This window comes from Megascapheus bottae, chromosome 33 (genome assembly GCF_031878675.1).
Source record: "Megascapheus bottae isolate mThoBot1 chromosome 33, mThoBot2.hap1, whole genome shotgun sequence".
NCBI lineage: Eukaryota > Metazoa > Chordata > Mammalia > Rodentia > Geomyidae > Megascapheus > Megascapheus bottae.
This window is the reverse complement of record NC_143541.1, coordinates 3,318,589-3,345,149: the sequence shown is the minus strand read 5'-3', so window position 1 is coordinate 3,345,149 and position 26,561 is coordinate 3,318,589. Positions and strand designations below refer to the sequence as shown.

General features: G+C 47.3%; 1 protein-coding gene across 1 annotated transcript; it reads right to left on the bottom strand.

Moving 5' to 3' along the window:
- Positions 1 to 1,090: 1,090 nt before the first annotated feature.
- Edem1 (ER degradation enhancing alpha-mannosidase like protein 1) lies at positions 1,091 to 26,006 on the bottom strand. Its single transcript, XM_090324021.1, has 12 exons — positions 25,417 to 26,006; positions 19,458 to 19,530; positions 15,429 to 15,532; positions 13,420 to 13,591; positions 12,101 to 12,284; positions 8,888 to 9,062; positions 7,286 to 7,406; positions 6,847 to 7,017; positions 4,770 to 4,843; positions 3,655 to 3,751; positions 2,697 to 2,888; positions 1,091 to 1,395 (listed from the first exon to the last, which is right to left on the bottom strand). Exons 1-12 carry the CDS (start codon positions 25,926 to 25,928, stop codon positions 1,306 to 1,308), a joined length of 1,965 nt encoding a protein of 654 aa, XP_090180147.1. The 5' UTR covers positions 25,929 to 26,006; the 3' UTR covers positions 1,091 to 1,305.
- Between the last annotated feature and the right edge of the window lie 555 nt (positions 26,007 to 26,561).

Here is a 26,561-nt window from a genome sequence, read left to right as displayed (position 1 = left end):
AAATATAATGGCTTATGTGGGATTCTTTGTAATTTTAAGAGAACCAAAAGGGAACCAGCAGAAATACACAAAGGTAACAGGTGAGAAGGATGATGCCGGAGGCTAGTACTGGCAAAGGCTTTCTACCCTTATCCGATGCCGCTTAGCCTGGGTGAGTACACCGTGCCAGGCTCTGCTCAGACCCAGCTCTACCCTGGAGGAGCCTCAGTGTCTGTCTGGTAACAGAACCAAAGTGAAAGAGGGCAGTTTAGCACAGCTTCTTCCCCCTAGGTGCTTGGCTAAAATAAGAGGTTGAAAGGCAAAGGCAGCCCAAATAATTTCCAGAATCTTCCTCACACCCACACCATCCTCCTTTCATTGCTGGTCCAGTTCAACGGCAATACAAACCCGCTGCAACCACAGCAGGACCTGTGGCAACCAAAGGCCAGAACTATAACCCGTATAAGGCACTAAGCGAAGCCCAGATTACACAGAGGAAAATGGCTCAAGGACACCTGAAAGTCATCTGATCATTTCTTTCTCCCTGATTAAGCAAATTGGCACTAGACACAGGCAACAAAAACAGACCGTTAACCCAAGAATCCGTGGTTAGGGAAAATGGAAGCTTAGACAACTTAGAGTTTTTGGTTTTTGTTTTGTTTTCTCCTCCTAGAAAGGCACCTGGTTCTGGAACTACCGGAGTTCCACAGGTAATTTTCATGTGTGCAAGACACAATCCCACAAAACTGTTGGCTCTTATATGTACATTAACAACTGAAAAGATGGCCGTATAATTAGCAAATGACTCTAACACTAGGCAGATGACTTGAGGGCATGTGGGTGCTTTTCTCCCCAAAATCACAGCTGAACATCTACAGCAGAACAGGTGACGTTTTGAGTGCGGTAAATAGGGGAGCTAAGTGCCTCCCTCAGAAGCATGAACAGGAATCTCACTTCTCATTCCCTAACAAAGAGGTAGCAATATCGCAGAATGGCCAGTGGTGGCGCAGTAGAGGCTCGGATTCCAAACAGGAAGCTGGGCAGATGTGCTTAAGGTAACAGCAGTGTGTCAGAAGCAGCCAGTTTTCACGTATCCTCTCATTTCTAATGATAACGTTAAGAAAAATGGGACATTTATTGAGCAGAAGGGAAACACTGAAGTGTGCAAGAATTACCACATTCACCAGCTGTGGGTGATATGTGAGACAGAATTTCTACACTGTGACGCACAGCGAGACTTCCATCCTTCCCACTACACAGTGAATGTTGGTGTGGTCTGGGTTTACTTGGTTAGGTTTGGTTGGAGATGAAGCAGGGATGAGCAGATCATATCAAGCCAACCATCTGGTCGATCTGACGCATGTAGACACTCTTCAAAGGCAGGAAGTACCTCCTCTCATCCGGAACACGATTGCACTAGGAAAATAAAGAGAGGGGGGAAAAATGTGAATTTGCAACAACAACAACAAAAAAACCTATGTGATGGGGTTGAAGGCATGGCTCAGTTGGTAGAGCACTAGCCAATGAGTACAAATGGCAGGCACTGAGCTCAAGTCCTGGTGTTGGACCTAAAAGTTAATAATAATAAAAATCAAAATCAGCAGGGCATTGGTAGCTCAAGTCTGTAATCCTAGCTACTCAGGAGGCTGAGATCTGAAGATTTCAGTTCAAAGCCAGCCTGGGCAAGAAAGTATGTGAGATTCTTATATCCAATTAATCACAAAAAAAAAAGTCAGAAATTGTTCTGTGGTTCAAGTAGAACACTAACCTTGAGTAAAAGGAGCTCATGGACAGTGCCCAGGCCCAGAGTTCAAGCCCTAGGACTGACCAAAAAAATTAATAATTTAATTAAAAACCCAGAAATGTGGTTAAATGGGCTGATCCAGGTGTATCAACCTAGGCAGAACTGATCTTTTGATCTGTGCAATGGCCGAGCAATTACATTCACTCCACACATGGTAGAGACCCAAGCTGTCCTCAGATACTACGGTCCACAGTCCCCGGAAAAGCAAGCATCACTCCTGACTGAGCACCACTGCTGAAACCCAAGGTCTGCCCATTCTGCACCCCAGGGGTCCTGACCCACACAGTTTCAGAAGACGTGGTCATCTTCTCCCTAGCTGCACTCCTGCTATTCACAAGGCTGCTCACACCCTCAAACGAGACAAGCCTCCTTCCCCAGATTTCCCTCAAATGAGACAAGCCTCCTTCCCCAGATTTCCGTGGACTGTGCACTTGAGCTCCCCAGGCCTTCGGGGGTTCTACCCACACTCCATCATGCTTTTATGTGTATTGAGCTCCACTCCACCTCAGCCTCACACGATGTGTTTTCTCAGTGCTACTAACAAACCACTGGGGAGGCACTGTCCCCCACTCCCAGGGCACATGTCCCCAGGCTCTTCATCCTTTTAAAGGGCCATCTCCCTGTGGCAGGTCAAAGGTTACTCCTAGGTCCCAATTCTGGCTTCCCTGTGACTCAGCCCTCAGTGCCATCCTTTACTCCTATATAAACTGAGACATTAAATGCCCCTCAAGGGCTGTTGTGAGAAGTAAACAGGATAATGTCTGTGAGGATTTGGAACAGTACCCAGCACAGAGGAAATGGTATGTGTTTGTTGCCTAATCGCCAGGCCATTTCTCCTCCTTCTTTTTCCCAGTCGCCATGAATACCATCATGATAGGGAGCAGGAGGGGAAGGGGAGGGGCAAGTCACTCACGTTGGAGCTGGAGTTGATGACTTTTAACTCATGAGATCTGGGCCTGTGCATAGACTTTCCCTCGTGGTCTTCAGAGAAGAATTCCTTCCAGGGTAATTCCCGAAGGTGCTCATCCACCGATATGATATGGCCTTCTGTGGTAAACATGTATCGGGTCCCAGACTTGTGGACTGGATTTTCCTCATCAAACAGCTGGAGGGAGGAAGGAGACAAGAAAAACAGATTAAACCTGGGGCTGGGAACACAGCTCAGTGAGTGCTTGTCTAGCAAGTGATAGGCTATGGGTTGAATCCCCAGAATGGAGGCCCCAGGCCTGAGCGGGTGGGGGGGGGAAGGAAAGACACTGTCGGACTGTAGAACATCTGGAGCTAGCTCATAGAGAAGTGTCCCAGATGCCCAGATGGCAAAACTAGGTAAAAGGTATCAATAAATAACCCCAGGCCCTGACACGCAGTGACACGCAGGCACAGCACTGAACAGGGACGTGGCAGGAATGAGAGGAGGACCTTAGCCCCGTGAGGTCCCTTCTGTCAAATGCTGGACACATGGCTACAGCAGCCTGACTGTACCCATGGGAAATCCAAGAGCACTTAGAACCACAGACCCTATGAGTTTTATGTGTCAGTTAGGCACAGCAAGAGACAACAACTCATCATAAAATAGGACAATCATAGTCATATATTGCACTGAACGTTGTTTGGTTGGTTTCTTTTTTTTTAGCTGATGCATGATTTCTAGAATCTTCCATTTTCAGACTGCCGTTGCCCCTGAATCCTTCATCTTTCCTAGCACCCGAGCAATTCGTAATGGGAAGATCATTTGCTGTTTACTTGATAAATGACTCCACCGTGAGGCCCGACTATCTGAATAATGTCAGCAATCACATCCGTTCATCCTGGCGGTGCTCTGTCACCAGGAATGTAAAATGTCCCAAGGGTTTACTCTGCAACATACGTACCAGATACAAGTACTTGCAGGTCTCACTGAGAAAGAAGCTTTCCATGCGGTCCTCTTTGGACTTGTCAATGACGTGATGCAGTGTGGCATACCCACATCTAGAAAATGGTGGCAGTGAGTCTCACCCTGTCCTCTGGCCCACGGAAGCCAGGAGCTCAGGGCTCTGGCAATAGAAGAACCATCCAAGTCTTCCCAAACCATGCCATAAATGAAATATGTTATACCGATCATCTATTCCTTTTCCAATCTGGAAAGTTCATATATTTATTTTTTATTTTTGTTAGTCCCTTGGCCTGAGCACTGTCCTTGGGCTTTTTCCTAAAGGCTAGCCACGGCTCAAGGAATTGAACTCGGGTCTTCATGTATGCCAGGCAAGCACTCTACCACTAAGCTACCCTCCTAGCCCTATACATTTATTTTTAAAAGCAATTTGGCTGATCCATCATCGGGTTGGTTCCAGGCTGGGAAGGGCAAGAGGGCAGTAAAGGGCATTTTCCACAGCATGGTATCGCATCAAGGAAACGAATGGCAACACATTTAGAGGGATGGATTTAAAGTTTTAGTCTCTGTATCTGCAGAACTGACTTATTACTTGGGGATGGCAAATTTTAGTAGTTTCTAAGACAAACATGACATACCAGAGGGTAAAAATCTCTAAAAAAAACAGGCCACAAGATATATGTCTGTGTCTTATATATACATCTATCTATACATATAACATGAATATAAACATATTTAAGAGATAGATGTAGAGTTAAATACTAATTAGGGTTATAGCTTTGTGGTGAGAATAACAATGATAATACATTTTGGTATCTTCTGTATTCCATAAATGTTTCAATGCATAATTTACATAACTAGGGGAAATGAATTACTCAAAAAGAATATAGTCTGCTAAAACCTTACGGGATAAAAAAAGGAGAGGGAGAACAAAGGAAAAACTTAACTCCCACTGTAAAGGACAAATTCTACTATACCAAAAGACGAGTAATTGCTCTACAAAAATCAACGTGAATAATCTCTCCTACAAATCCCAAAGGCAAACTACGATACTTCCCCCTGCACAAATCGACATATGTCACAAATGGCCAAAGGAAGGAATCTTAGAAGACTGACTTGACTTTCGTGTATTTCTCCAGACTCTGAAGAATGTCCTTTCCGACGTGGAGGTAGAAGGGATTCTTGGTTGCCTAGAGGGAACACAAGAGAGCGTGACCTGTGACCCTTGCCATCCACAAACACTGCCTGACAACAGGGACTCCCCAGGAGATAAGATATTGGGCAGGTCTGACTTCCTTGTCAAAGGTCAAAGGTTAAAGAGTGATGGAGTTCTGTCAGCATGGGACAGGGTTAGGAAATCTACTCCAGAGTAGAATGGTGCTCTGCGCTGGCTCCAGATCCCCTCTGTGTTAGAAATAAAGTAATAATGCCCATCCTGATAGCACCATATCTGACATCAAATCCAATTTCTAGCTAGACATTTTCAGATTCATGCACCAGGGTCTAGGACCTTGCCTCATACCAACTGCCACACTCGGAAGAGAGGCAGAAAAGAGCCAGAATCCTCTAGAAGGCAATTATTTAAAGGAAGTCTCCACATGTGTCTGTCTATTCACCCCAGAGGACCAGTCCACAGGCTACGTCCTCCTCTGCCACAGGCTCTCAGATGCTCTGTTAGGGGTCATATTTAATTCATACCTAGAGCTCACCTGCAGCAGCAAAAGCAAGTAATAAAGCCCAGGCATGGCTTCAGAGGGAAGAGCTGCAAAGTAGAAGAAGACAGCTCTGGGTAGGAATAGCGTGCCTAGGAAGATGCAAATAGGAAAAAGGCAACGAGCAAAACAAAGACCCCTACACAAGAGGATAAAGCCAAAGAGAAGCCAGGTAGCAGCATTGCTTCATGCCACGCGGGACTCAAAAAGCCCAAGGACAAGATCACCCTTCTGTTTACAGAGGCTATGTAAAATCCACAGGGATCCTGTTTCAGGCATGAAGATTATTACAAGTTTCACTGGCTCTTGCCCCCGCCCCCTTTTTTTTCATCCAGAAGATAGCGGCAATGATTGAATATTTAAGCAAAATAGTTGAATAAGTCTAAACCACTAGAGTAATTCTACTCCCAGAGTTTGTAAAACCAGAGTCCTGGGACTGATCCCTGGAGGCTCCTGACAGGCCTACTAAACTGCACTGAAAGCCAGCTTCTTGGAGAACCAAGAGCTTTGCCCCTGTTCTTTGTGAATGGGAGAGGACCCTTGTATGCATACATGAACAGCACGTACGTATTTATCTTCAGCTGTCAGAGAGAAAATATTTCACAGTTACAATAACATTCCCCGCTGGCAATAAAGTAACTGCATAAAATATGAACACTCTATATGTTTTAATATTAAACAAAAAAATGGCATTTAGATGAATCCCAGATGCCTTCCTTTACAAAGAAACAAGTTTTTTTTTGGTCTGAACAATTATCATATAGATCAGAATGCACAGAAATGCATCTCAAAAAGGGCTCTTAGGGGGGCCGGAAGTTTGGCCTAGTGGTAGAGTGCTTGCCTAGCATGCATGAAGACCCGGATTCAATTCCTCGGTACCACATACATAGAAAAAAGCCGTTGGTGGTGCTGAGGCTCAAATGTCAGAGCTCTAGCTTTGAGAAAGTCCAAGGACAGTGCTCAGTCCCTGAGCTCAAGCCCAGAACTGGGAGGGGAAAAAAATAATAATAATAAAAAAAAAGAGGATTCTTAGGTCAAACAGATCAGGAACACAATGAGAATGAAATCTTTATCTGAAAATGTGCTATTAAGAGTAGGACAGGATTCTGTGCAAAATGTGACACTGAAAATATGTGGCTGGCCAGGCACTGGTGGCTCTCAGGAGGCTGAGATCTGAGGATTGTGGTTCAAAGCCAGCCTGGGCAGAAAAGTCCATGAGACATTTATCTCCAATTAACCACAAAAAGCCAGAAATACAGCTGTGGCTTAAGTAGTAGAGCACTAGCCTTAAGCACAAAAGGTCAGGGACAGTGCCCAGACTCTGAGTTTGAACCCCAGGATTGGCACCAAAAAAAAGCGGGGGGAAGGTTGTAGATACTTCTTCTGTCCTGTGAAACCATGGATAAAACCATGTCTGGAGAGGTAAGCTCAGTCTCAGATCACCACGAGACAATATACTAATGTTTCCTGAACTCGAGTACCTGGTAGAGGAGATACGTGGATTCCACTAACTCCGGTCGCAGAGGATAGAAGAGAACGTCGGGGGCCTGCAGCTGCCAGTTAAACCGCTCCGGGAGAGCCCCGTACCGTTTCCAAATGGCATAATAAAAGGCGTGGAGGCAGATGGCATCTTCCACGTCTCCTATCAGAACCTAAAGGAGGGAAGGATACGGGTGAGGAGGCCACGTCCCTGGAATCACTCGTTTCGGAGAAGAAAGAAATCACACAATGACCTTGGGCCCTCCTCTCCTCTCATTCCCACCCAATCCACACACTGAACTATACACACGGCTAAGAGACAAACACCAATCAATCCCAAGGCTGACGCCCTCTGTATCTGCCCACCAAGTCTGTGTTGCTGAGAAATTCCTTTTCCAATGACGACTTGTTCTTAGCAGAGCAAGCTTGATGGCAAAATACCTGCAGTCCAGGGAAGAAGGCTTGCAGGGAGTCGATCCAGGTATTCATGAGCTGCCCACTGAACATGTTCACGTTGACATAGAGCGGGGGGTCTCCCTCTCCTTCATTACAGGCCTCCCGCCTACGAAAGAAAGCAGCGGGTGTGCAAAGAGGAAAGGGAGGCTCACAGGTCTCCAGCAGTAACTGACACTCATTTAAAAGGGATCAACAAATCAACGTCTTTCCTCACACTTCCTTTCCACCTGTGAAGACGGCCTGGAGACTCACAAAGTAAGAGTTCGAAACTCAATTTTTCTAACACATTCAGGATTTCACTGTCTCGTGCAGAAAGCACTTGAACACTTGGGTATAAGAACAGTGCAGCAGCTGGGCACTGAAGTTCACATCTGGAATCCTAGCTTCCCGGACCAAAAAAAAATCCATGTGATTCCAGCAAAATGCCTGAATGGGGATGTGGCTCGAGTAGAAGAATATCAGTCAAGTAAAGAAAGCAAAGGAGTCTGAGTCCCTGAATTCAACACCTTCAACAAACAATAAAAAGAAAACACCACTATGTATTAGAGTTCATATACAGTATGGGCCTACACTGGGTCTGACCTGAGAATGGAGATCTAGTTCTTTCTACACGAAGTCTCTGGGAAATACCCACAGGCCTGGAGAGCTGCAGGGCTCACAACCCTAGTTAGTTTGGATCACTGAAAAACAAAATGATTCAACCTGGGCAAACACTTCCTCACTTCCTTAAGTATAGCTCCCTCAAGTGGCTCCCACAGTGACGAATGTAGAATTGCGTCCACAACAACCTTGGGAAGCAACGGCCATGAGCTGTGTAGACACCACAGAGAAACATCTAAGGGAGAAGGCACAGCGGCAGGGCAGAGGCCACGGTAGCTTCAAAAGGCTCTCGACAGCTCACATCTGCTCCTCTCCACTGATGTCTTGAGAGTGGCAAATGATGTGTCTTAAACTCAGAGGGCATAAACAGAACTGTTCTCCTTTGCCAAATAGAAACGCCAATCCAAGAAGAAAAATAAATCAAAATTGTCCTGCGACCTGCAGCTAAGTGCACAGTTCGGGGGTGTTGAGTGTCTTCTCCTCTCTTGTACGTGATCTCTAACATGGCCCCAATTATACCTCTACCTGCTGATAGGCACATGCCTCTGTATCCTGGCTTGTCTGGTGACCAATAGTTTGGCAAAAGGGTGGCACAGACTAAGTCCAGAAAGCATTCCTCCCATTATCTCAGTCACATCACTCTCTCTAGGAGAATCCAGCTGCCATGTGGGAACAGTTGTTCCCCAGAAGCACAAAGATACACACAGTCCCAAGCGCTGCAGGGAGCCTGGAGGGGTGTGACAGCCCACTCAAGCCTGACATGGCTACAGCCTGGCCTGGGGAAGATTCTGAACCAGAACGTCAGCTCAGGTGCTCTCAGGTTCGTGGCCCTCCAGTACCAGATGAGTGTTTGGGGTTTTGGTTGTTAATGCCACTGGCTTTGGCCCAGATGGCTGATGGGTAATTAAAACAGACGGGAAGGAGAAGACAAAGCAGACTCTGATGGCCCCGGGAATGGTTGGGAACATACGCCACTTGCAAACACACCCTCTTCTCAAGTAGTTCTGAATGCTCTGATAGGCAGCATTGAACATTTCCAGGTCTTCTTTTTCTCCAAAGAGGATGTAAGACTTCAACAGGTATTCGTAGAAGGAGTCCAGCCCGGCACCCAGGCCACTCTGCTTCCCTACCCAGCGGCCGGTCTGGATGTTCACAACGTTGCCTAAGGAGACAAACAGTGCCCTTCAGAACCTGGGTGTCATGGGGAAGAAGGGTCAGGCCCCCAACTTCAACCCCACTGCTCCTTGCTGCCTTTATTCTTGGTAGCTACCAGGCGTGAAGGCTCAGCCTAAAATTTTATTCAAGTCCTATTGGTGATTTCAAATGCTGAGGGATCTTTTTATAATATAGTTATATACATACATGAATATCCACACACATACACACATAGGTGGGCAGGTAACAGGTAGACAGACAGGTGGATAGGTAGATAAGTAGACAGATATAGATTGATAGACAAATAGATGGATAGATAAGTGTTTATCACTAACATGATATGGGACAATAATTAAATACAAAAGAAAACTAAGCTTATCATTGTTCTTTCTCAGTGTGACAACACATTTCCAAGCCTAGAAGGGTACCCATCACTTTTGACCCAGTACAACCAATCCTGGGAACTTGTCCTGGGGGAGGAGGGGAGGGAGAGGAAATGCTTTTAGAAAGGTCTTAAGCTGTACACCAGTGGCTCATGCCTGTAATCCTATCTACTCAAGAGACTGAGATCTGAGGATCACAGTACAAAGCCAGCCCAGGCACTAAAGTCTTTGAGACTCATCTCCAATTAACCACCAGAAAACCAGAAGTAGCACTGTGACTCAAGTGGTAGAGCACTAGCCTTGAGCTGAAGAGCTCAGGGACAGTGACCAGGCCCAGAGTTCAAGCCCCACAACCAAAAAATATAAGGAAGAGGAGGAAGAGAAAGGAGAAGAAAGAGGACAGAGGAGGAGAAGGAAGAGGAGCACGTGGAGGAGGAGGAGGAGGAGGAGGTGACCTCAGGGCTGGGAATGTATCTTAGGGGGAGAGCACTTGCCTAGCAAGCAGAAGCCCTGGAGTTGATTCCTCAGTACCACATACACACAAAAAGCCAGAAATGCCATTGTGGCTCAAGCGGTAGAATGCAAGCCTTGAGCCAAAAGAAGCTCAGGGGCAGTGCCCAGGCCCTGAATTCAAGCACTTAGCACTGGCAAAAGAAAAAAAAGAAAAAAGAAAAAAAGGAAGAAGAAGAAGAAGATCTTGCTAAATGTGGCAGAACACCTCTATGCCAGTAAATTCCAGGCCAGCCTGGCAACACAACCAGAAACTCTCAAAAAAATATCTTGTGGTGTTTATCAGACTATAAAATGGAAAAGCAGGGAGGGAAAAGGAGAACAAAAATAATCTGAAGTATCTAAAACCAGAAAGAGTTAGGACACTTATCTAGCTTTCAGAAATGGGAGCTGTGACAAAGTTATAACCTAAAATGCCAGCATGACTTGCCAAATGTAAGGCAGGATACTATCGGCATCGTATTCCTATTGGGGCTTGAACTCAGGGCCTGAGCACTGTCCTTGGGCTTTCTCAAGGCAAGAGCTCTACCATTTGAGCCACAGCACCATTTCTGGCTTTTTCTATGTATGCAGTACCAAAGAATAAAACCCAGGTCTTCATACATGCTAGGTAAGCACTCTACTACTAGGCCAAAGTTCCGGCTCATAGCTAGGATTATTATAGACATGAACCACTAATGTCTGACTGTATAAAAATCTTAAAACGTGCTAGGTACCTATAATCCTAGCTAGTTAGGAAGCTGAGATCTGAAGATCACACTTCAAAATCAGCCTGGGCACTTATCTTCACTTAATCACTAGAAAATGGGAAGTAGGGCTGTGGGTCAAGGGGTAGGGTGGTAGCCTTGAGCTGAAGAGCTCAGAGACAGCACTCAGGGACAGGGCCCAGGCCCAGAGTTCAAGCCCCATGACCAAAATAAATAAATAATCGCAAAACAAAAAAATAAAAAATAAAATATACCACTTTCAACGTCTTTTTAAGAATCCACTGTTGTTAAAACAAAATTATATCCCAATGCCAAAATGAAGTTTAGTCCCAAGAGAACACAACACATACAGAGGTGAAAGACCATTTTAAGCCAGGCATTATGGTGCTTGCCTATAATCCCTGCACTCAAGTGGCCAAGACAGCAAGAATCCAAGTTCAAGGGTAGCCTGGACTACATAGCAAGATACCATCTCAACACCCCCCCCACACACACACACACAGATAATACATATAGAACACAATTAAACAATATTTTGAGTTAGCAAAACATAGATAACTACTAAAGATGAACATGTGGGTTATTATTCATGACACTTCCAACTATATTTAATGATTACAAATCTCCATGATAATTTTGGTGGTGGTGGGACTTGGACTCAGCCTGGGCGCTGTCCCTAAGCTCTTCAGCTCACGGTTACCGACCTACCTTCTGAGCCAGAGCCCCACTTCCTATTTTCCAGTGGTTAATTGGAGATAAGAGCCTCACGTTCTTTAGTGCCCAGGCTGGCTTTGAACCGTGATCCTCAGATCTCAGCCTCCTGAGTACCTAGGATTATATACACCTCGCCTGGCTTCCATGGTAATTTTTAAGTATCTTTTTTTTTTCTTTTTGTGCCGGTTCTGGGGCTTGAACTCAGGACCTGCACACTCTCCCTGTGCTTTTTCACTTAAAACACTGGTGCTCTACCACTTGGGCAACACTTCCACTTCTGGTGATAAGACTCTCACAAGATTTTCTTGCCCAGGCTGGGTTTAGAATCTTGATCCTCAGATCTCAGCTTTCTGAGTAGCTAAGACTGAAGATGTGAGCCACCCATGCTCAGAGAGATTTTTTTAAGTCCCTCAACTACATATACTCTCATAGGATAGAAACCTCATCCGCTAGAGGTCAAAGGCAACTCCGCTGAAAAATAAACTACACTCAAAACTTATACTGGAACAGTCACGTACGTCTGCCTCACTGGCAGTTCAGTGTTTCCATGGTGGAATATGCCAAGAGACCCAACTACTAAGGGATCACCACCAAACAACCAAAGCATTTCGAGGCCACCAAACCCCAGAGATACTGGGTCTGGCAAGCATGGAGGGTGGCTCTGGGGGCTGCAGGGTTTCAGAGGAGATGGGCGGGCAGGAGACCCGAGGGCGGGAAGAGCTGCACCGCACCTAGTAGTCCCGTATCATTGCTTCGGAGGTTCCAGAGGGCTTTCACCGCTCGTCTGGCAACCCACTCAAAGGTGGAATCTCCTAGCAGCCGGCTCAGGATCCCAAACTCCACCAGGAGGGAACCGGCTCCGGCCGTGCACGTCTCATTATGGCTGTCGGGAGGAACACCTGTCTTTAGATTCACCTGGGGACAGGAAGAACCAAAGGTTATGTGGCAGCCAGGAGGGCAGATCATCCACACTGCAGTGGCCTGAGGATCCGAAGCTCAAGGCCAGCCTGGGCTCCAGCTGGGCTCCTGGAAGAGATCCTGACTCCAAAGGACCAAAAAAAAAAAAAAAAGTAGGACAGCAAAACTCAAGATCCCACAAGGCACTGAGCTAATGGACCAAGCCACACTGTACCCCAAGAGGACAATGGGAACTACACTGAAAAGATGCACACAAGACAAGATGAATGCTGGAGCTGGGGCTGGAAGAGTGATTCAAGTGGTAGAGCACCTCCCTGGCAAAGACCTGAGTTCAAATCACCCAGTACCACCAAAAGATAAAGACCATCAGAGCTTTGCCTTATTAATAAGAGCCAGTGTCTGGAGACAAATGATCACTCTTCACCAAAGCATTCCTTCCTGGAAGATGGTCTCTGGAACTGCACAGGCATGAGGTTTTGTGGGTCATGGAACACTGGAGCCGTACAATCACGCCTGAGCCTTCAGGAAGCCTCCATGAACTCACTCCTGCTCAGCAAGTCTGGCTGGGCCAGGAGGGAAGCCCAGCCCAAGTGTGACAGGCAGTTTCATCACCAAGGCTCTGCAGGCCGGCAGTTTACCCAGCCACCTAAAAGGCTGACTCAACCCTCAGAGGAGTTATGGCTTGACAAATCAAATACCACTGATACGATCTCACTCCAGACCTTCTAGTGCAATCAGACTCAAACTTACTGGTCTGTGAGAGCTTTTATCCACAGGAAGCCTGCCTCCCCCCCGCCCCCAAGTATACACTCATTCATGTCAGAATGAAGACAAATGCCCACGCTACTGAGTAGCAGGGCAAAGAAATCGCAGTGTTAGAGGACTCAGGAATATAGGGGAGGGGAGAGGAGGGGAGGGGAGGGGGGAAAATGTAGAGAAACTGAGTGGAGGTGGAGTATGAATAGTTTACAATGAAGCCAGCAGAAGTTATTTCAAGACAGGTGAGGGTGCGACTTGACGGGATACATCATATGGAAAAGATCACAAGGATTCCCCCACTTGTACCCGAACCATTTGCTCACTGAAAACAACCTATAAAAAGAGAGGGCAAGGTGACTGAGGAGAAACCTACCCGAGGATAGGGGATGCCTGTCTTGGTGTTTTCAAAGGCCGGGAGGAGGCGCACAGCCAGGTCATGGGCCAGATGCAACAATTCATTATCATAATCTTTAATGGTCATGTCACCGAAAGGCTGCTTGGAGTCAGTTATTATTCTGTGGGCAGAGAGGAGGCTTCCCAGAACCCTAGTGGCAGGAAGAACAACAACAAAGAAAAGATAAAATAAAATCACACTGCTTATGAGAAGGTGCAATGCATGGAGAGCACAGGAGCAGCCTGTGTCCTCAGGGACCGGCTGTGGGAAAATGGACATGTGAAGTCTTTACATCATTCCCTGCTCTAGTAAGTGATTGCTGCTTAGTTCTCTATATCGTTGAAATAACCATATATCGCGGTCACCGGGAGAAAAGAAAACACGGATTTCTCTACCACCTGCTCAGAGCACAGTAAGGAAAGAGAAAGTGAGGAAAGAATGGATCTGGTGAGCCAGAACAGACTCCCAGCATAGACCTATCTGCAGACACACACAAGGGCCCCCTTTCAGTCATCTGAACTATACCACAACGTTTTTCATAATTTTCGTGTGTGTGTGTGTGTGTGTGTGCAGGTTCCAAACTTTAACTCAGGAGCTGGTGCTGTCCATAGCTCTAGTTCCAGTTCTAGTGGTTAAGTGGGGATAAGAGTCTCACAGACTTTCCTGCCCAGGCTGGCTTCAAACCATGATCCTCAGATCTCAGCCTCATGAGTAGCTAGGATTACAGACGTGAGCCACTGACTCCTGGCTGTAATTTTTTAAAGTAAATATCACATCTAGAAACTGGAATGTTACACAGTAATACAGTTGTTTGTTTATTTGTTTGTTTGGGGGGGGGGGTTGCCAGTCCTGGGCTTGAGCTCAGGGCCTGAGCACTATCCTTGGACTTTTCTCAAGGCTAGAGCTTTACCACTTGAGCCTCAGCACCACTTTCAGCTTTTTTTCTATGTATGTGGTCCCGAGGAATCAAACCCAGGTCTTCATACATGCTAGGCAAGCACTCTACCACTAGGCCAAACTCCCAGTCAAGGAATACAGTTTTTAAACTAAAAGGTTAATTAGGAAAACAGATACAATATATCAAACTAAAGACAGCAAGATATATAACTGGGTAGGAGAGCTGGGATATGGCTTAGTGGCAAAACTCTTGCCTATCAATTGTAACATCCAGCACTAAAAGAGAGAGGAAAAAAGAAAGAAAAGACAAAGGAGGAGGAGGAGGAGGAAACCATCGAAACTGTGAACTAGTAGGACACCAATCTTACACCTCCATTAAAACATGGCAGCTCACAGCTGCCATCCTAGCAACTCAGGTAAAGACTGGGAGGACTGTGGCTTCAGCCATAAAAGACATTTACAGGCTGAGCCCTGGTGGCTCATACCTATAATCCTAAACTACTTAGGAGGCTAAAATCTGAGCATCAAAGTTCAAAGCCAGCCCTGAAAGGAACGGCTGTGAACCTCTTATCTCCAATTAATCACCTAAAAAAACAATGGAAATGGAGTTATGGCTCAAAATGGTAGAGCACTAGCCTGGAACAAAAATGCTCAGGAACAGTGCCCAGACCCCGAGTACAGACCCTAACACCTCAACTCACACAAGAAAAAGGTAAGTATGGTGGTACCTGTATAAATACAGGATCGGATCTAGACGGGCATGGGAATACACCCGTGAACCTGTCTGAAACCCAAAGGGCTTGGAGGTATGAGTCAAGTGGTGGAGTACCTGCAGAGCAAGCAAAAGGACTTCGTTCAAACCTCAGGATCATCAAAAGCAAACAAAAGAAAATCAAGCCCCAAATGTAAATGTTATCGTTCTGCTCAGTTCAGAAGGTGATTTCTTTAGAATATCACTCATCCCAGTTTTTAGAACTACTAAAAAAAAAAAAAAGATGAAAAATGCGCACGGCCCCCCACAATGTCTACATGGATGTATGGATGGATGGATACTGGGTCTAAAGAAGCCTGCTGTCACACTCAGGCTTTACCTTATGGTGGCCTCAAAGACCTGGACGGTGGAATCCTTGTCAAATGAGACAGTGTTGATCACTAACTTGACGGCTCGCTGGAACTCCGATGAGTTCCCCATTATCTTTAAAAAAGAGAAAACACAAATGGTATTGCAGCTTAAAAAAAGGAAATCGGGGCAACAACTAGGACATAAAAATCTAACTATCCTAATTGCGGTTTTGTCACTGTGGGAGCAGAAACACACCAAGTATCAAGGCACCGTTAACTTGTCACAGCAGATTCCAGGGCAGACAGCGAAGCCCATTTCCTGCACCTCAGGAAATCTCCATGTGATAGCCCTGCACACACTTCCTGGGAGACCCATCGCTGGTCCTCCTACCTTCCCTCCCTTCTCCCTCCCTCCTGCTTCAGCATGAGCTTCCTCCAGGAGCAAGACTCCCACAGCAGGAAAAAAATTAACTGGAAAGCTCAAGAAACAAAAGTAGGCCTTTCCATCTGCTCGTCAAATACATCTACAACTTGGTTGCTTGGAATCCAGGAGATGAACACATCTGGAAAATGACTGATAGCTGGCATCCAAGTGTCTATAAACACTTTCAGAAATAACACACCTTTGGAAGAGTTAAACAACAACAACAAAAAAAAGGCTGGGAATGTGGCTTAACAGTAGAGTGACTACCTAGCATGCATGAAGCCCTAGGTTTGATTCCTCAGGACCACATACCCAGAAAAAGCAGAGTGCTAGCCTTCAGGAAAAAAAAAAAAAAAAAAGCCCAGGGATAGTTCCCTGAGTTCAAACCCCAGGGCTGGTTTAAAAACAAAAATAAAAACAAAAACAAAAACAGTGACACTTTAAAGCACACCAGCTCATGTTCATAACACTAGCTATGGGATCTGAGGATCATGGTTGGAAGCCAGCCAGAACAGGACCGTCTTATGAGACTCTTCTATTCCAGTTAAGCACCCAAAAAGCCAGACATAGAGCTATGAATCAAGTGGTAGAACGATAGCAAAGAGCAAAAAAAGCTCAGAGACAGCGCCCAGGCTCCGAGTTCAAGCCCAAGACTGGCACAAAAAAACGAAACTAAACAATTACCTATATGTACAGTGTAAAGAGTAGTTAGGAATTACGATTCCTGTTTGAAGTATATACAAATGGTATCTCTCCTAAAGTAGAAACTGGGCAAGAATTTTTTTCTTTTCTTTTCTTTTCTTTTCTTTTTTTTGCCAGTCCTGGGCCATGAACTCAGGGACTAAGCACTGACCTTGGGCTTTCTCAAGGCTAGAGCTCTACCACTTGAGCCTCAGCACTACTTCTGGGTTTTTTTTCTATGTATGTGATACCAGGGAATTGAACCTGGGTCCTTGTGTTTGCTAGGCAAGCACTCTATCACCAGGCTAAACTCCCAGCTGGGCATGAAATTTTTACAGACTAGTAACTGCCATACACACACACACACACACACACACACACACACACACACACACACATAAATGGAGACTAATCTAAATGAAATAAATTAATAATAATAAAAATCTTATTTCATCAGGCACTACCTCTTCCAAACACACCTTATTTTCTAACTTTACTAGTCTTCTACATCTTTTTATTTCCTTGTCATTATTTGCTACAAGATACACAGCAAGTGTAGAACCTACTTTCTGATTTTCTTTCAGTTCTTTCTTCCTTTAAAAGATTACACAGTTTGGGCCAGGAGTTTGGCCTAGTGGGAGAGTGCTTGCCTAGCATGCACAAAGACCTGGGTTTGATACTTCAGTAGCATATATATATACATATATATATATATATATATATATATATATATGTGCCAGTAATGGTGCTGTGGCTCAAGTGGTATAGAGCTCTATCCCTGAGAAAGCCCAAGGATAGTGCTCAGACCCTGAGTTCAAGGCCCAGGACTGACAAAAAAGAAAACAAGAAAAGAAAAGAAAATGACAGCAAAAAAAAAAAAAAAGAAGGGGGCCAGGAGTTTGGCCTAGTGGTAGAGTGCTTGCCTAGCATGCACGAAGACCAGGGTTCGATTCCTCGGTACCACATACATAGAAAAAAGCTAGAAGTGGTGCTGAGGCTCAAGTGGTAGAGCTCTAACCTTGAGAAAGTCCAAGGACAGTGCTCAGGCCCTGAGCTCAAGCCCAGAATTGGCAAAAAAAAAAAAAAGGCAGAAAAACCTCAACACAAGAAACACTTGAAAAATAAGCCTGATGTGCGAGCACATTCAAGGGCAGAGGCTGAACAATGAAAACCACAGAAACGGGTCTGCTTCCTTCTAGACCTTCTCCAGAAACAGCCAGCTGCACAGCTGCAGGGCCGCCATGACCTCAGATCCGGCTGAGGTGAAGAAATCTACCAACTTTAATTAAATCCTGTGCAATTTACCAGCAGTCACAGAGCCGCCCCAGTAAGCAGGCTGAGCAAGCAAGGCTGAACGTGGCCATACAACCATGGCTTGGGTGCTCTTGAACCTTTAACCTGGGAGAGAGCGAGGGAAGGGAAAGGGATGGCCTTGTCCAAAAAGCAGTATAATCAGGACCCGATTTATATAACTGTAACCCCTCTGTACATTACCTTTATAATAACAATAAAAACTATTTTTTAAATGCAGATTTCTCCAGTTCTTTAAGAAACAGAACACACACACACACACACACACACACACACACACACACACACACACACCTTGGAATTCACCACAGGAAATGGATTGGTAGAAAGTCATGTGAACAAGTGCTATGACGTGCCACTGAGCCAGGCATCGGGAGAGACTATTAGGTAAGAGACTGGGCTACAGAGGTATAATGGAGAACTGAAAATGAGCTGGGGAGAAGTGAGCTCTCCTGTAGGCGCCACGAGTCTTAGGAAACGTCTCCGAAAACAACGCTGCTAAGGTGAGTCAGCACAGGTCAGGTCTAACGAGGCTGCCGTACTTGTCTGGGCACACATTTGTCAGTGAGGGAGGGGTGACTTCGGGGAGCAGAGATCACCCCAAAGGAAGTGCTAGGAAAACACTCAGTATGTGCAACTGCAGGAGGTGCAACAGACCAGGACCTCCTTTACTGTTTCTGCTACTCACAAAGACACAGAATCATTTTTACATGCTATGCTTTCACTCCGAAATACCACACAGCTGGCATCAAACTTAAGTGACCGTGGCCCAGGGCCAACTCCTAACTGGTGTATACTCTTCTAAAGAACGTTAAGAAGAAACTAGGTAAGTTACCAAATACAGGATTTGAACTAGACTTCAACAGGAATGTTTTCCATTGGTAAAGACTCCCTGCACAAGGAAGGCATGAAGAGGGGTTTCAAAACTGTGTTCATGAAGGAGATGTGAATCCACTGTAAACAGAATGGTCTCTGGAAAACTGCACTGTGGTACGGATGCCTGCCCCGAGCTGCCTTCACTATGCTTCTGCCTGTCTGTTCAAAGAGCTCCCGCTTCGGGGGGCAATGAAATTGGTAACTCACGTCTGCACTGGGCAGTGCAGAGAGGGTTCCACATCTGGGCTCGCGGGGATTCAACAGCTGGATGGTATTCGCTGACCACGAGATCTCCTTTGACTCTTGCAATACCAACTAGATGACATATAAATATTAACAGAATTCTCTGCGCTTCCTTAGAGGGCATAATACCACAGGAGACAGAAAAATCGGTGTCCCAAAACCAATCCCTCAGCTTTTTTGCTCAAGGCTGGCACTACCACTGGAGCTACCTCTCCACTGGTAGCTTTTTGCTGATTTCCAGAGGCAATCCTCAGATCACAACCTTCTGAAAAGTATCTAGGATTACAGGCATACGCCAAGCTATTTCTCCACTGTTAAAAGAGAATAGAGAATAACATTTCCCTTCATTTAACTATCAGTGCTTATCTTGCTGTTCTGATAAAAGTTACAAAACATGTAAGTCCTAAAAACTTCCTGAACACCAGGTTTCCAGGAATTTTCATTCCTCGAGGAAATGGAGTAATAAAAATCCAGAACACGTTCATAATTATCATAACATAAAAGAGAAAAGCAGAACACTTACGGCCAGGGTGTCCAGAGCATCCACAAGAGTCAAAGAATAATTCCCTAGCACGTCATTGATGTTCAGATTCGAGCTGAAGAAGAAGCAAAATTACAATTAAATACTGGGACTTCATTTTGAAAGATAAACCAAGATTATAACACGGCCTGGGCCCATGGTTCTGTCTCCAGTCCCAGGACTCCAAAGGCTGAGGTAGGAGGAACAGGAGTTCAAAGCCAGCCTTGCCTACAATGCAAGTTTAAGACCAGCCTCGTACATCAACTAGCCAAATAATTTTTTTTTAATCCTAAACACTCATCAAAAACTAAAACTGTATGCCAGATGCTGGTGGCTCACGCTCCCATTCTGTAATCCTGATGCTCAGATCTGAGGATCACAGTTCAAAGCCAGCTTGGGGCAGAAAAGTCTATGAGACTCCCATCTCCAATTAACAACCCTAAAATTAGAAGTGGAGTTGCAGCTCAAAGTGGAGTTACAGCACCAGAAAGCCTCACTGAGTCAGAAACACTATGGCAAAGGTCTGTCTCCGGAGCAACATGTAGTCACAGAACTGCAGAGACGCTTAGAGAAGGCTGGCATGCACGGACTAGACAACCATCACCCACTTTCTCTGCGCTAGTTCATTACCAGCAGCTCGGCATCCTGTCTAATAAGGAGAAACCCTGTCCTACGACATATGGGCAGTACTTTAAGGCAAAAGTCTCCCCTTTCTGGGGGTAAAAACATCCAGTCGACCACCAGTGCTTCATCTGATCTCCTGTCAATGAACTTCTCTATAAAGCACAGCTTCATTCTCCCCAGTAATTCTGCGTAGAGACCTTCTAACCTGACCACACACCTGCCATCCACTCACAACACCGATTCTCCATTCTGAAGCACTCTCCAGACACCAAGTGCAGGGCTAAAGCCCAACTCTGAGGGCAGAGCATTTATTCAGCATTGGCTAGCCCCAGCGTGACAAGACACAAACCAGCCTGCACTGACGGGTAGCTCATGCCTATAATCCTAGCTACAAAGCAAGTTGAGATCTGGGAATCTTAGTTCAAAGCCAGCCCAGCAAGAAAGTCCATGAGATTCTTTGTGAGAGCCCCCAAAAGCCAAGCTGTGAGACCTGAACTCTCAGAACACTCAGTCTCCTTAACTGATCAATCAGTCATGACTTGAAAGATCTCAGATTCCTAGTCTAGGTATAGGCTAATTCCACATCAAACTTTCCAGGAATTTAGGGACAGACAAACATCTATGTTAATTGTAAGTCACCTGCTGCTTGTACCAGCTTTTTAAGATAATAAAGGCCAGAAGCTTGGCGAGATGGCTCACACCTCTAATCCTAGCTACTCATGAAGCTGAGATCTGAGGATCAAGGTTCAAAGCCAGCCCGGGCACAAAAGGACCTGAGACTCTTATCTCCAATTAACCTCTAGAAAACCGGAAGTGAGGCTTGGCTCAAGGGTAGAGTGGTAGCCTTGAGCTGAAGAGCTCAGGGACAACATCCAGGCCCAGGGACAAGGTGGTAGCCTTGAGTTTGCCCCACTGGTAGATTGCTTGCCTAGCATGTATGAAGACCAGGGTTTGATTCCTCAGTACCACATACATAGAAAAATAGCCAGAAATAGTGCTGTGGCTCAAGTGGTAGAGCTCTAGCCTTGAAAAAGCCCAAGGCCAGTGCTCAGGCCCTGAGTTAAAGACCCTACACTGGCAAAAAAAGAAAAAAGAAAAAAAAAAAAAAAGGCCGGGCACCACCAGCGGCTCTCACCTATAATACTAGCTACTCAGGAGGCTGAAATCTGAGGATCACAGTTCAAAGCTAGCCCAGAAGTCTGTGAGACCCTGATCTCCAATTAAGCATTAGAAAACCAGAAATGGCACTGTGGCTCAAATGGTAGAGCATTAGAGCTGAAGCTCTCAGGGACAAAGCCCAGGCCCAGCATTCAAGCCCCACTCACCAAAAAAGAAAAGAAAAAAAAAAAAGATAGAAAAGGTTGTTTATCTCTTGAGTGTATCACATGATTGATGTCTGTGACCTCACTTTTTCTGCACATACGCCCCTCTATTCTTCTCAATGAGTATCTTGTAAAATGACTGATATCTTGTAAAATGACTGAGGATACCTGAAGCTGGAAAAAAGACTTCAGGCCCCTGGTGGCCAAGCCTGAATTCCACAGTCTCATGTCCATTATTGTCTTGTCCCAGTCTTCAATAAAGCCAGGCACCAATGGCTCGCGCCGATAAGCCTAACTACTCAGGAGGCGAGGGCTCAATGGGAGGAGAGCACTTGTTTTAAACATATAAGGCCATGGATACAAATGTCACAAAACACACTCACACACACACACCCAAAATTCCTCCAGATAATGCCCCACTCACTAACAACTCATAACTCCTCTACTGAATCCCCCACATTTAAAGGCTTATGGCATGGAGACTGTTTGAAATTCCTATCACTATCTTTAAAAAAAAAAAGATTTAAAATAAAAATTTAAAAAAAAACACAACATATGGCACATGCTTGCTCATATAACAAAATCAAACAGGCATGTGCAAAAATGAACATTCCCGCAGACTTTACCTGTAACAGCTGACCAGAAACCTATCTGCTTCCACGTGGACCCAAGAGCTAAAGAAGAAGTCATGTGCTCAGAGACTGATAAGCCTGGGAGAGACAAGAGAAATGGATCCAGAAGGTGAAATTCACAATAATGTTCAAGTCTCAGGCAAAGTGAAAAAAATGCAAGCTAGCAGCTCAAAGGCAAGAACCCAAAAAAGGAGAACTGAGAAAATGAAGGCAGCGAATCAACTTCAAACAGCTCAGTGAGTGACAGCACAGAAAGATTGGAACCTGACTCTGAAAGAAAGAGGCATTCAGGCAGATGCCTCTCCTCCCCTTAGTCTAAGAGGATGCAGATATGGGCCCATGTTTGGTCTGTTACTTTGAGATTTGCTTTTTTTTTTTTCTTGTTTCACTAGCAGTACAGTTGACACAATCAAGAATCTCAGGCCTGAAAGCATAGTCATCATTCACAGAAATACTTAAATATATTCAAGGGAACCTGAATTCAGACTCCGCCATTCAAGCTGGGCATGTGAGAAGCAGCGATAGAGCAGACCAGTTGGTAGCTGAACGGTTTGATGGCAGCGTTTGCTGCAGGATGTATATCAAGATTGATTTACAACCTGTAAGCTCAGCACAGGAGCCCAGGTCAATGAAGGGCAACAAGACAAATCTCAAGTAAATGTCTCAAAAGAAAAAAAGAAAACCACACATGTTAGGCACCTATACTTTTGTTTCTGGGCTCTTCATGCAGTTATTTCTAATGGTGAGTTCCGTCTTTCTGAAAACAATCAATAGAAGACACATGACCACAATTATGTATATTTCTGATTTTCAAATTCTAAAATACACATACACACACACAATTTATTGATGGGATATGAATGTGCCCCACTGGTTCAGAGCCAGAATACAAAGCTCAGGTTCAAAACTTTCTTGGAAAAGCCTCAAAACATGAGAGGAGTGCAGTTAAAATTGTGAGGAGATGAAAAATTAACATTTCCAGTCTTTGGAACAGGACCACGTGAGATCTACTCCAGGCCACGTAACCTCACAACTCTCTCACCCCACAAGGACACAAAGGCCACCTTATCCACTATTGCTACCTTGCCTTTCCTGTAACAGTGCAAACAGACCTGACTTCAACTTACAGACTGCCACCAAACCACAGCACTTACACACACACACACACACACACACACACACACACAGGAAGCTACCACTACCTCACCTTGCTAATGGGGGGTGGGGGGTTGCTTCTAAAACCTCTGAAAGACTTTCAAGACTCATTAACAAAAAGATTAGAACCAGCGGTGGTGGGCATGCCTGCAATCTCAGCTACGAGGGAGGCGTAGGTATGTGGATTACAGTCCAAAGCCAGCTCCAAGCAAAACTCAGGCTCTCTGAAAAACTAAAGTTTATTTTATTTTTTTTTTAAAAAAGGCTCAGGTAGCTCAAGTGGTTTAAATGCTTCACACAAGGCCCTGAGAGCCACCCCATTACCATCATAAAGGAAAAAAAAACAAAAACATCAACTTGTTCCCCACAATCATATTCCCAAGCAAACATGCTACCACAATTCCCCATCCAATTTGGTTTTGTTTTGCTTTTTTCTTAGTTTATCAAGCAGTCACTCAGGTGCCAGGATTCTCCTCTTCCTGTAAATGTCAAGAGGACTGATGGGAAAATGCTAAGAAGATCTAAGATATGGGGCTGGAAGTTCAGCCTAGTGGTAGAGTGCCTGCCTAGCATGCACAAAAGACCTGGGTTCAATTCCTCCATACCAGGTACATAGGAAAAAATAAATAAATAAATAATCTAAGCTAAGTACCCACTCTAATTGCAACTATGTTAAAATGTGTATGCATAGGCAAGGAAGCAAAGATGACTTAAAAATAACTGTCAAGCCAGGTGCTGGGGGCTCAGGTCTGTAATTCTAGCTACTTCTGGAGGTTTTGATCCTAGATCTAAGCCAACCCAGGGGGGCAGGAAAGTCTGTGAAATTCTTCTCTCTAATAAGCCACCAAAAAAGCTGGAAGTGGAGCTAAGGCTCAAGTGACAGAACACTAGCCTCACACAAACTCAGGGGCAGTACCCAGGCCCTGAGTTCAAGCCCTGCAAAGTATTTATTTAAGACTTACTGAGGACTGAACTCACTCTTCCACGGAGCAAAAACCTCCACCCCCTGTGGAAAACAGAGCTGAGATAGGAAGAAATCACATCTATAGGTAATAAACGTATTTATCCGAGCAAGACAATTCTTTCATTTCTATGAACCAAGAAAGATCGATATAATTTCCATGCGTTTTTTTAAAAATCCTCCTCAAAGAAATTATGATTGAAAACATTTTTGCATGACTTTTTTTTTTTTAAAGGGGTGAAGGAGGAGGAACTCAGTTGTGCATAGGTGAATTGTATGAGACCTGGGTTCAATCCCCAGCACCACATAAAAGTGGGAGGAAAATGACGGGTGAGGGAAGGAAGGGAAAAGAAAGGAAGGGACAAGGGAGGGAGGGAGGGAAGGAAGAAAGGACACACCTTTATTTGTACTAAAACTGATCTGGTTAAATAAGAAAAATGCAATTACCGGTTGGCTGCTATTCATTTTAGAGCCCAGGCATTTCCCACCAGCAGGTGAAGCACACTTGGTGTCTCCACCGTCCAGGGGCCACCGTGCGCCCCGCGCACACGCCAGGACACCCGAGGGAGGGGACACCCGCGGGAGGGGGACACACGGACCCCGGGCTCCCCGCCCCTCCCGGGGGCGCCACCCCCCCAGCGCGGCGGACCTCGGCCCCGCGGCGCCGGCCTCGCCGACTTCCAAGTCCACGCAAGTTGACCCCTTGGAGCTCCGCCCGGCCGTGCGCACTGGCTGCGCGGGCTGACGCCCTCCGGACGACCTGGAGGGCCGGGATCGTCCACCCAGCCAGCGTCCAGGAAAATCAGTGTCCGAACCCCCAATCCCTCCCCCCTTACACCCCGGCGAAGGAGAAGTGGGGGGGGGCTCCCACCCGCGAGCCCCCAAGGCGCGGTGCAATCCCTTCCCAGCGATCGAGCCTGGGTGTGTTACCAAGAGCTGGGTGTGGCAATCCGATTACAAGTGGGAGATCCTCCCGCGCGGGGCCCACGGATTTCACGAGGATGCTCGGGGGCGCCCCCACGCAACCCCCCCCACGCCGGCCCGCGGCCACCTCCTGGCCCTCAGTGTCCCCGTCGGCACCGCCGTCCCGAAGTTCGGAGACTTCCAGACCGAAGTAGTCACCAGCCCGGAGGAACCCCCACTCATCAGACCCGGAGGTCGGCCCCGGCTCCCCCGCCCCCCAAGACCCCCGAAGTCGACGGGAGGGTGGAGGAGGGGAGGACCCCCAGCCCGGAGGACCCGAGGCGGCGCGGGGCCGGCGTACTCACGGGTCCCCGCGGTCGGGCCCCCGGCCGCGGCAGTGGATGGGATTGAGCTCGTCCTGGGGGAAGGCGTGCGCCATGTAGTTGTCGTAGCCGAAGACGAACATGCCCCGCGCCAGGTCCCGCATCTGGGCCCGCAGCTGCGGCGGGAAGGCGCCGCTGTAGCGCCGCTCGTACTCATCCGGGCCGCAGCCGCCCAGCGCGTAACCCCAGGGCGCCGGGCCGCACACGCCGGGTCTCGGCCGCCGCGGAGCCTCGGGCCGGCCCGCCGCCGCCGCCGCCGCCCCGACCCCCGGCCGCGGGAGCCACGACGGCCCCGACGGCGCCCCCGGCCGTCCCGCGGGCCCCGGGGCGGAGGGCGCGGAGCCGTCGGGGCCCCTCAGGCGCTGGAAGCCGAAGCTGAGCGGGAAGCGCTGGTAGAAACCCATGCTGGGGCCCAGCCCGAAGACGAGCCACAGGACGCCGTGCAGGCCGAGCCGGAGGAGCAGCAGCCCCAGGACGAGCGCTCGCCATTGCATGGTCGCGCGGCCGCCGCGGGCATTATTTTACAGCACGGGACCGGGAGCCCCGCCGACCACCGCACCCGCGTCCGCCCCGGAGCTCCGCGCGCTGCCCCTTTAAGGAACTCCCCGCCCGTGACGCACCAGGAACTGGCCCATTGTCACCCCCACCCAGCCTCGTTGTCTCGGCCTCGCCGGCCCGGCCCCGGGGTTCGCCCTCCCGGTCGCCCGGGATTGGCCCGGCCCGAGCCCTTGGGCCTCGCGGGGCGCGGCCCGGGACTCCCTCGGGGCGCCATAGGCTGCCAGGACGACAGCAGCGCTCACAGGCCCCGCCCCGCCCCTCGCCCCGCCCCCTCACCCAAGCCCCGCCCAATGAAGCCCCGCCCGTCTTCAAGCCCCGCCCCCCCTCGCCACGCCCATGCCATCGGGCCCCGCCCCTGGGCGGTCCCAAGTCCCGACCGGGCCGGCGTGGCGAGCTGCGGGCGCACCGGCTCCGGACCGGGGAACTTCCAGCCAATGGGAGCGCGGCACGGGGGCGCCGACCGGACCCCGGACGGCCACGCCTCCTGAGACTGCCGGGCCACGGGGCGGGGCAGCTTCCAGATCAGAGCTTCAGTGGGTCCGGGAAGGCACGGGAGGAAGGCCAGGCAG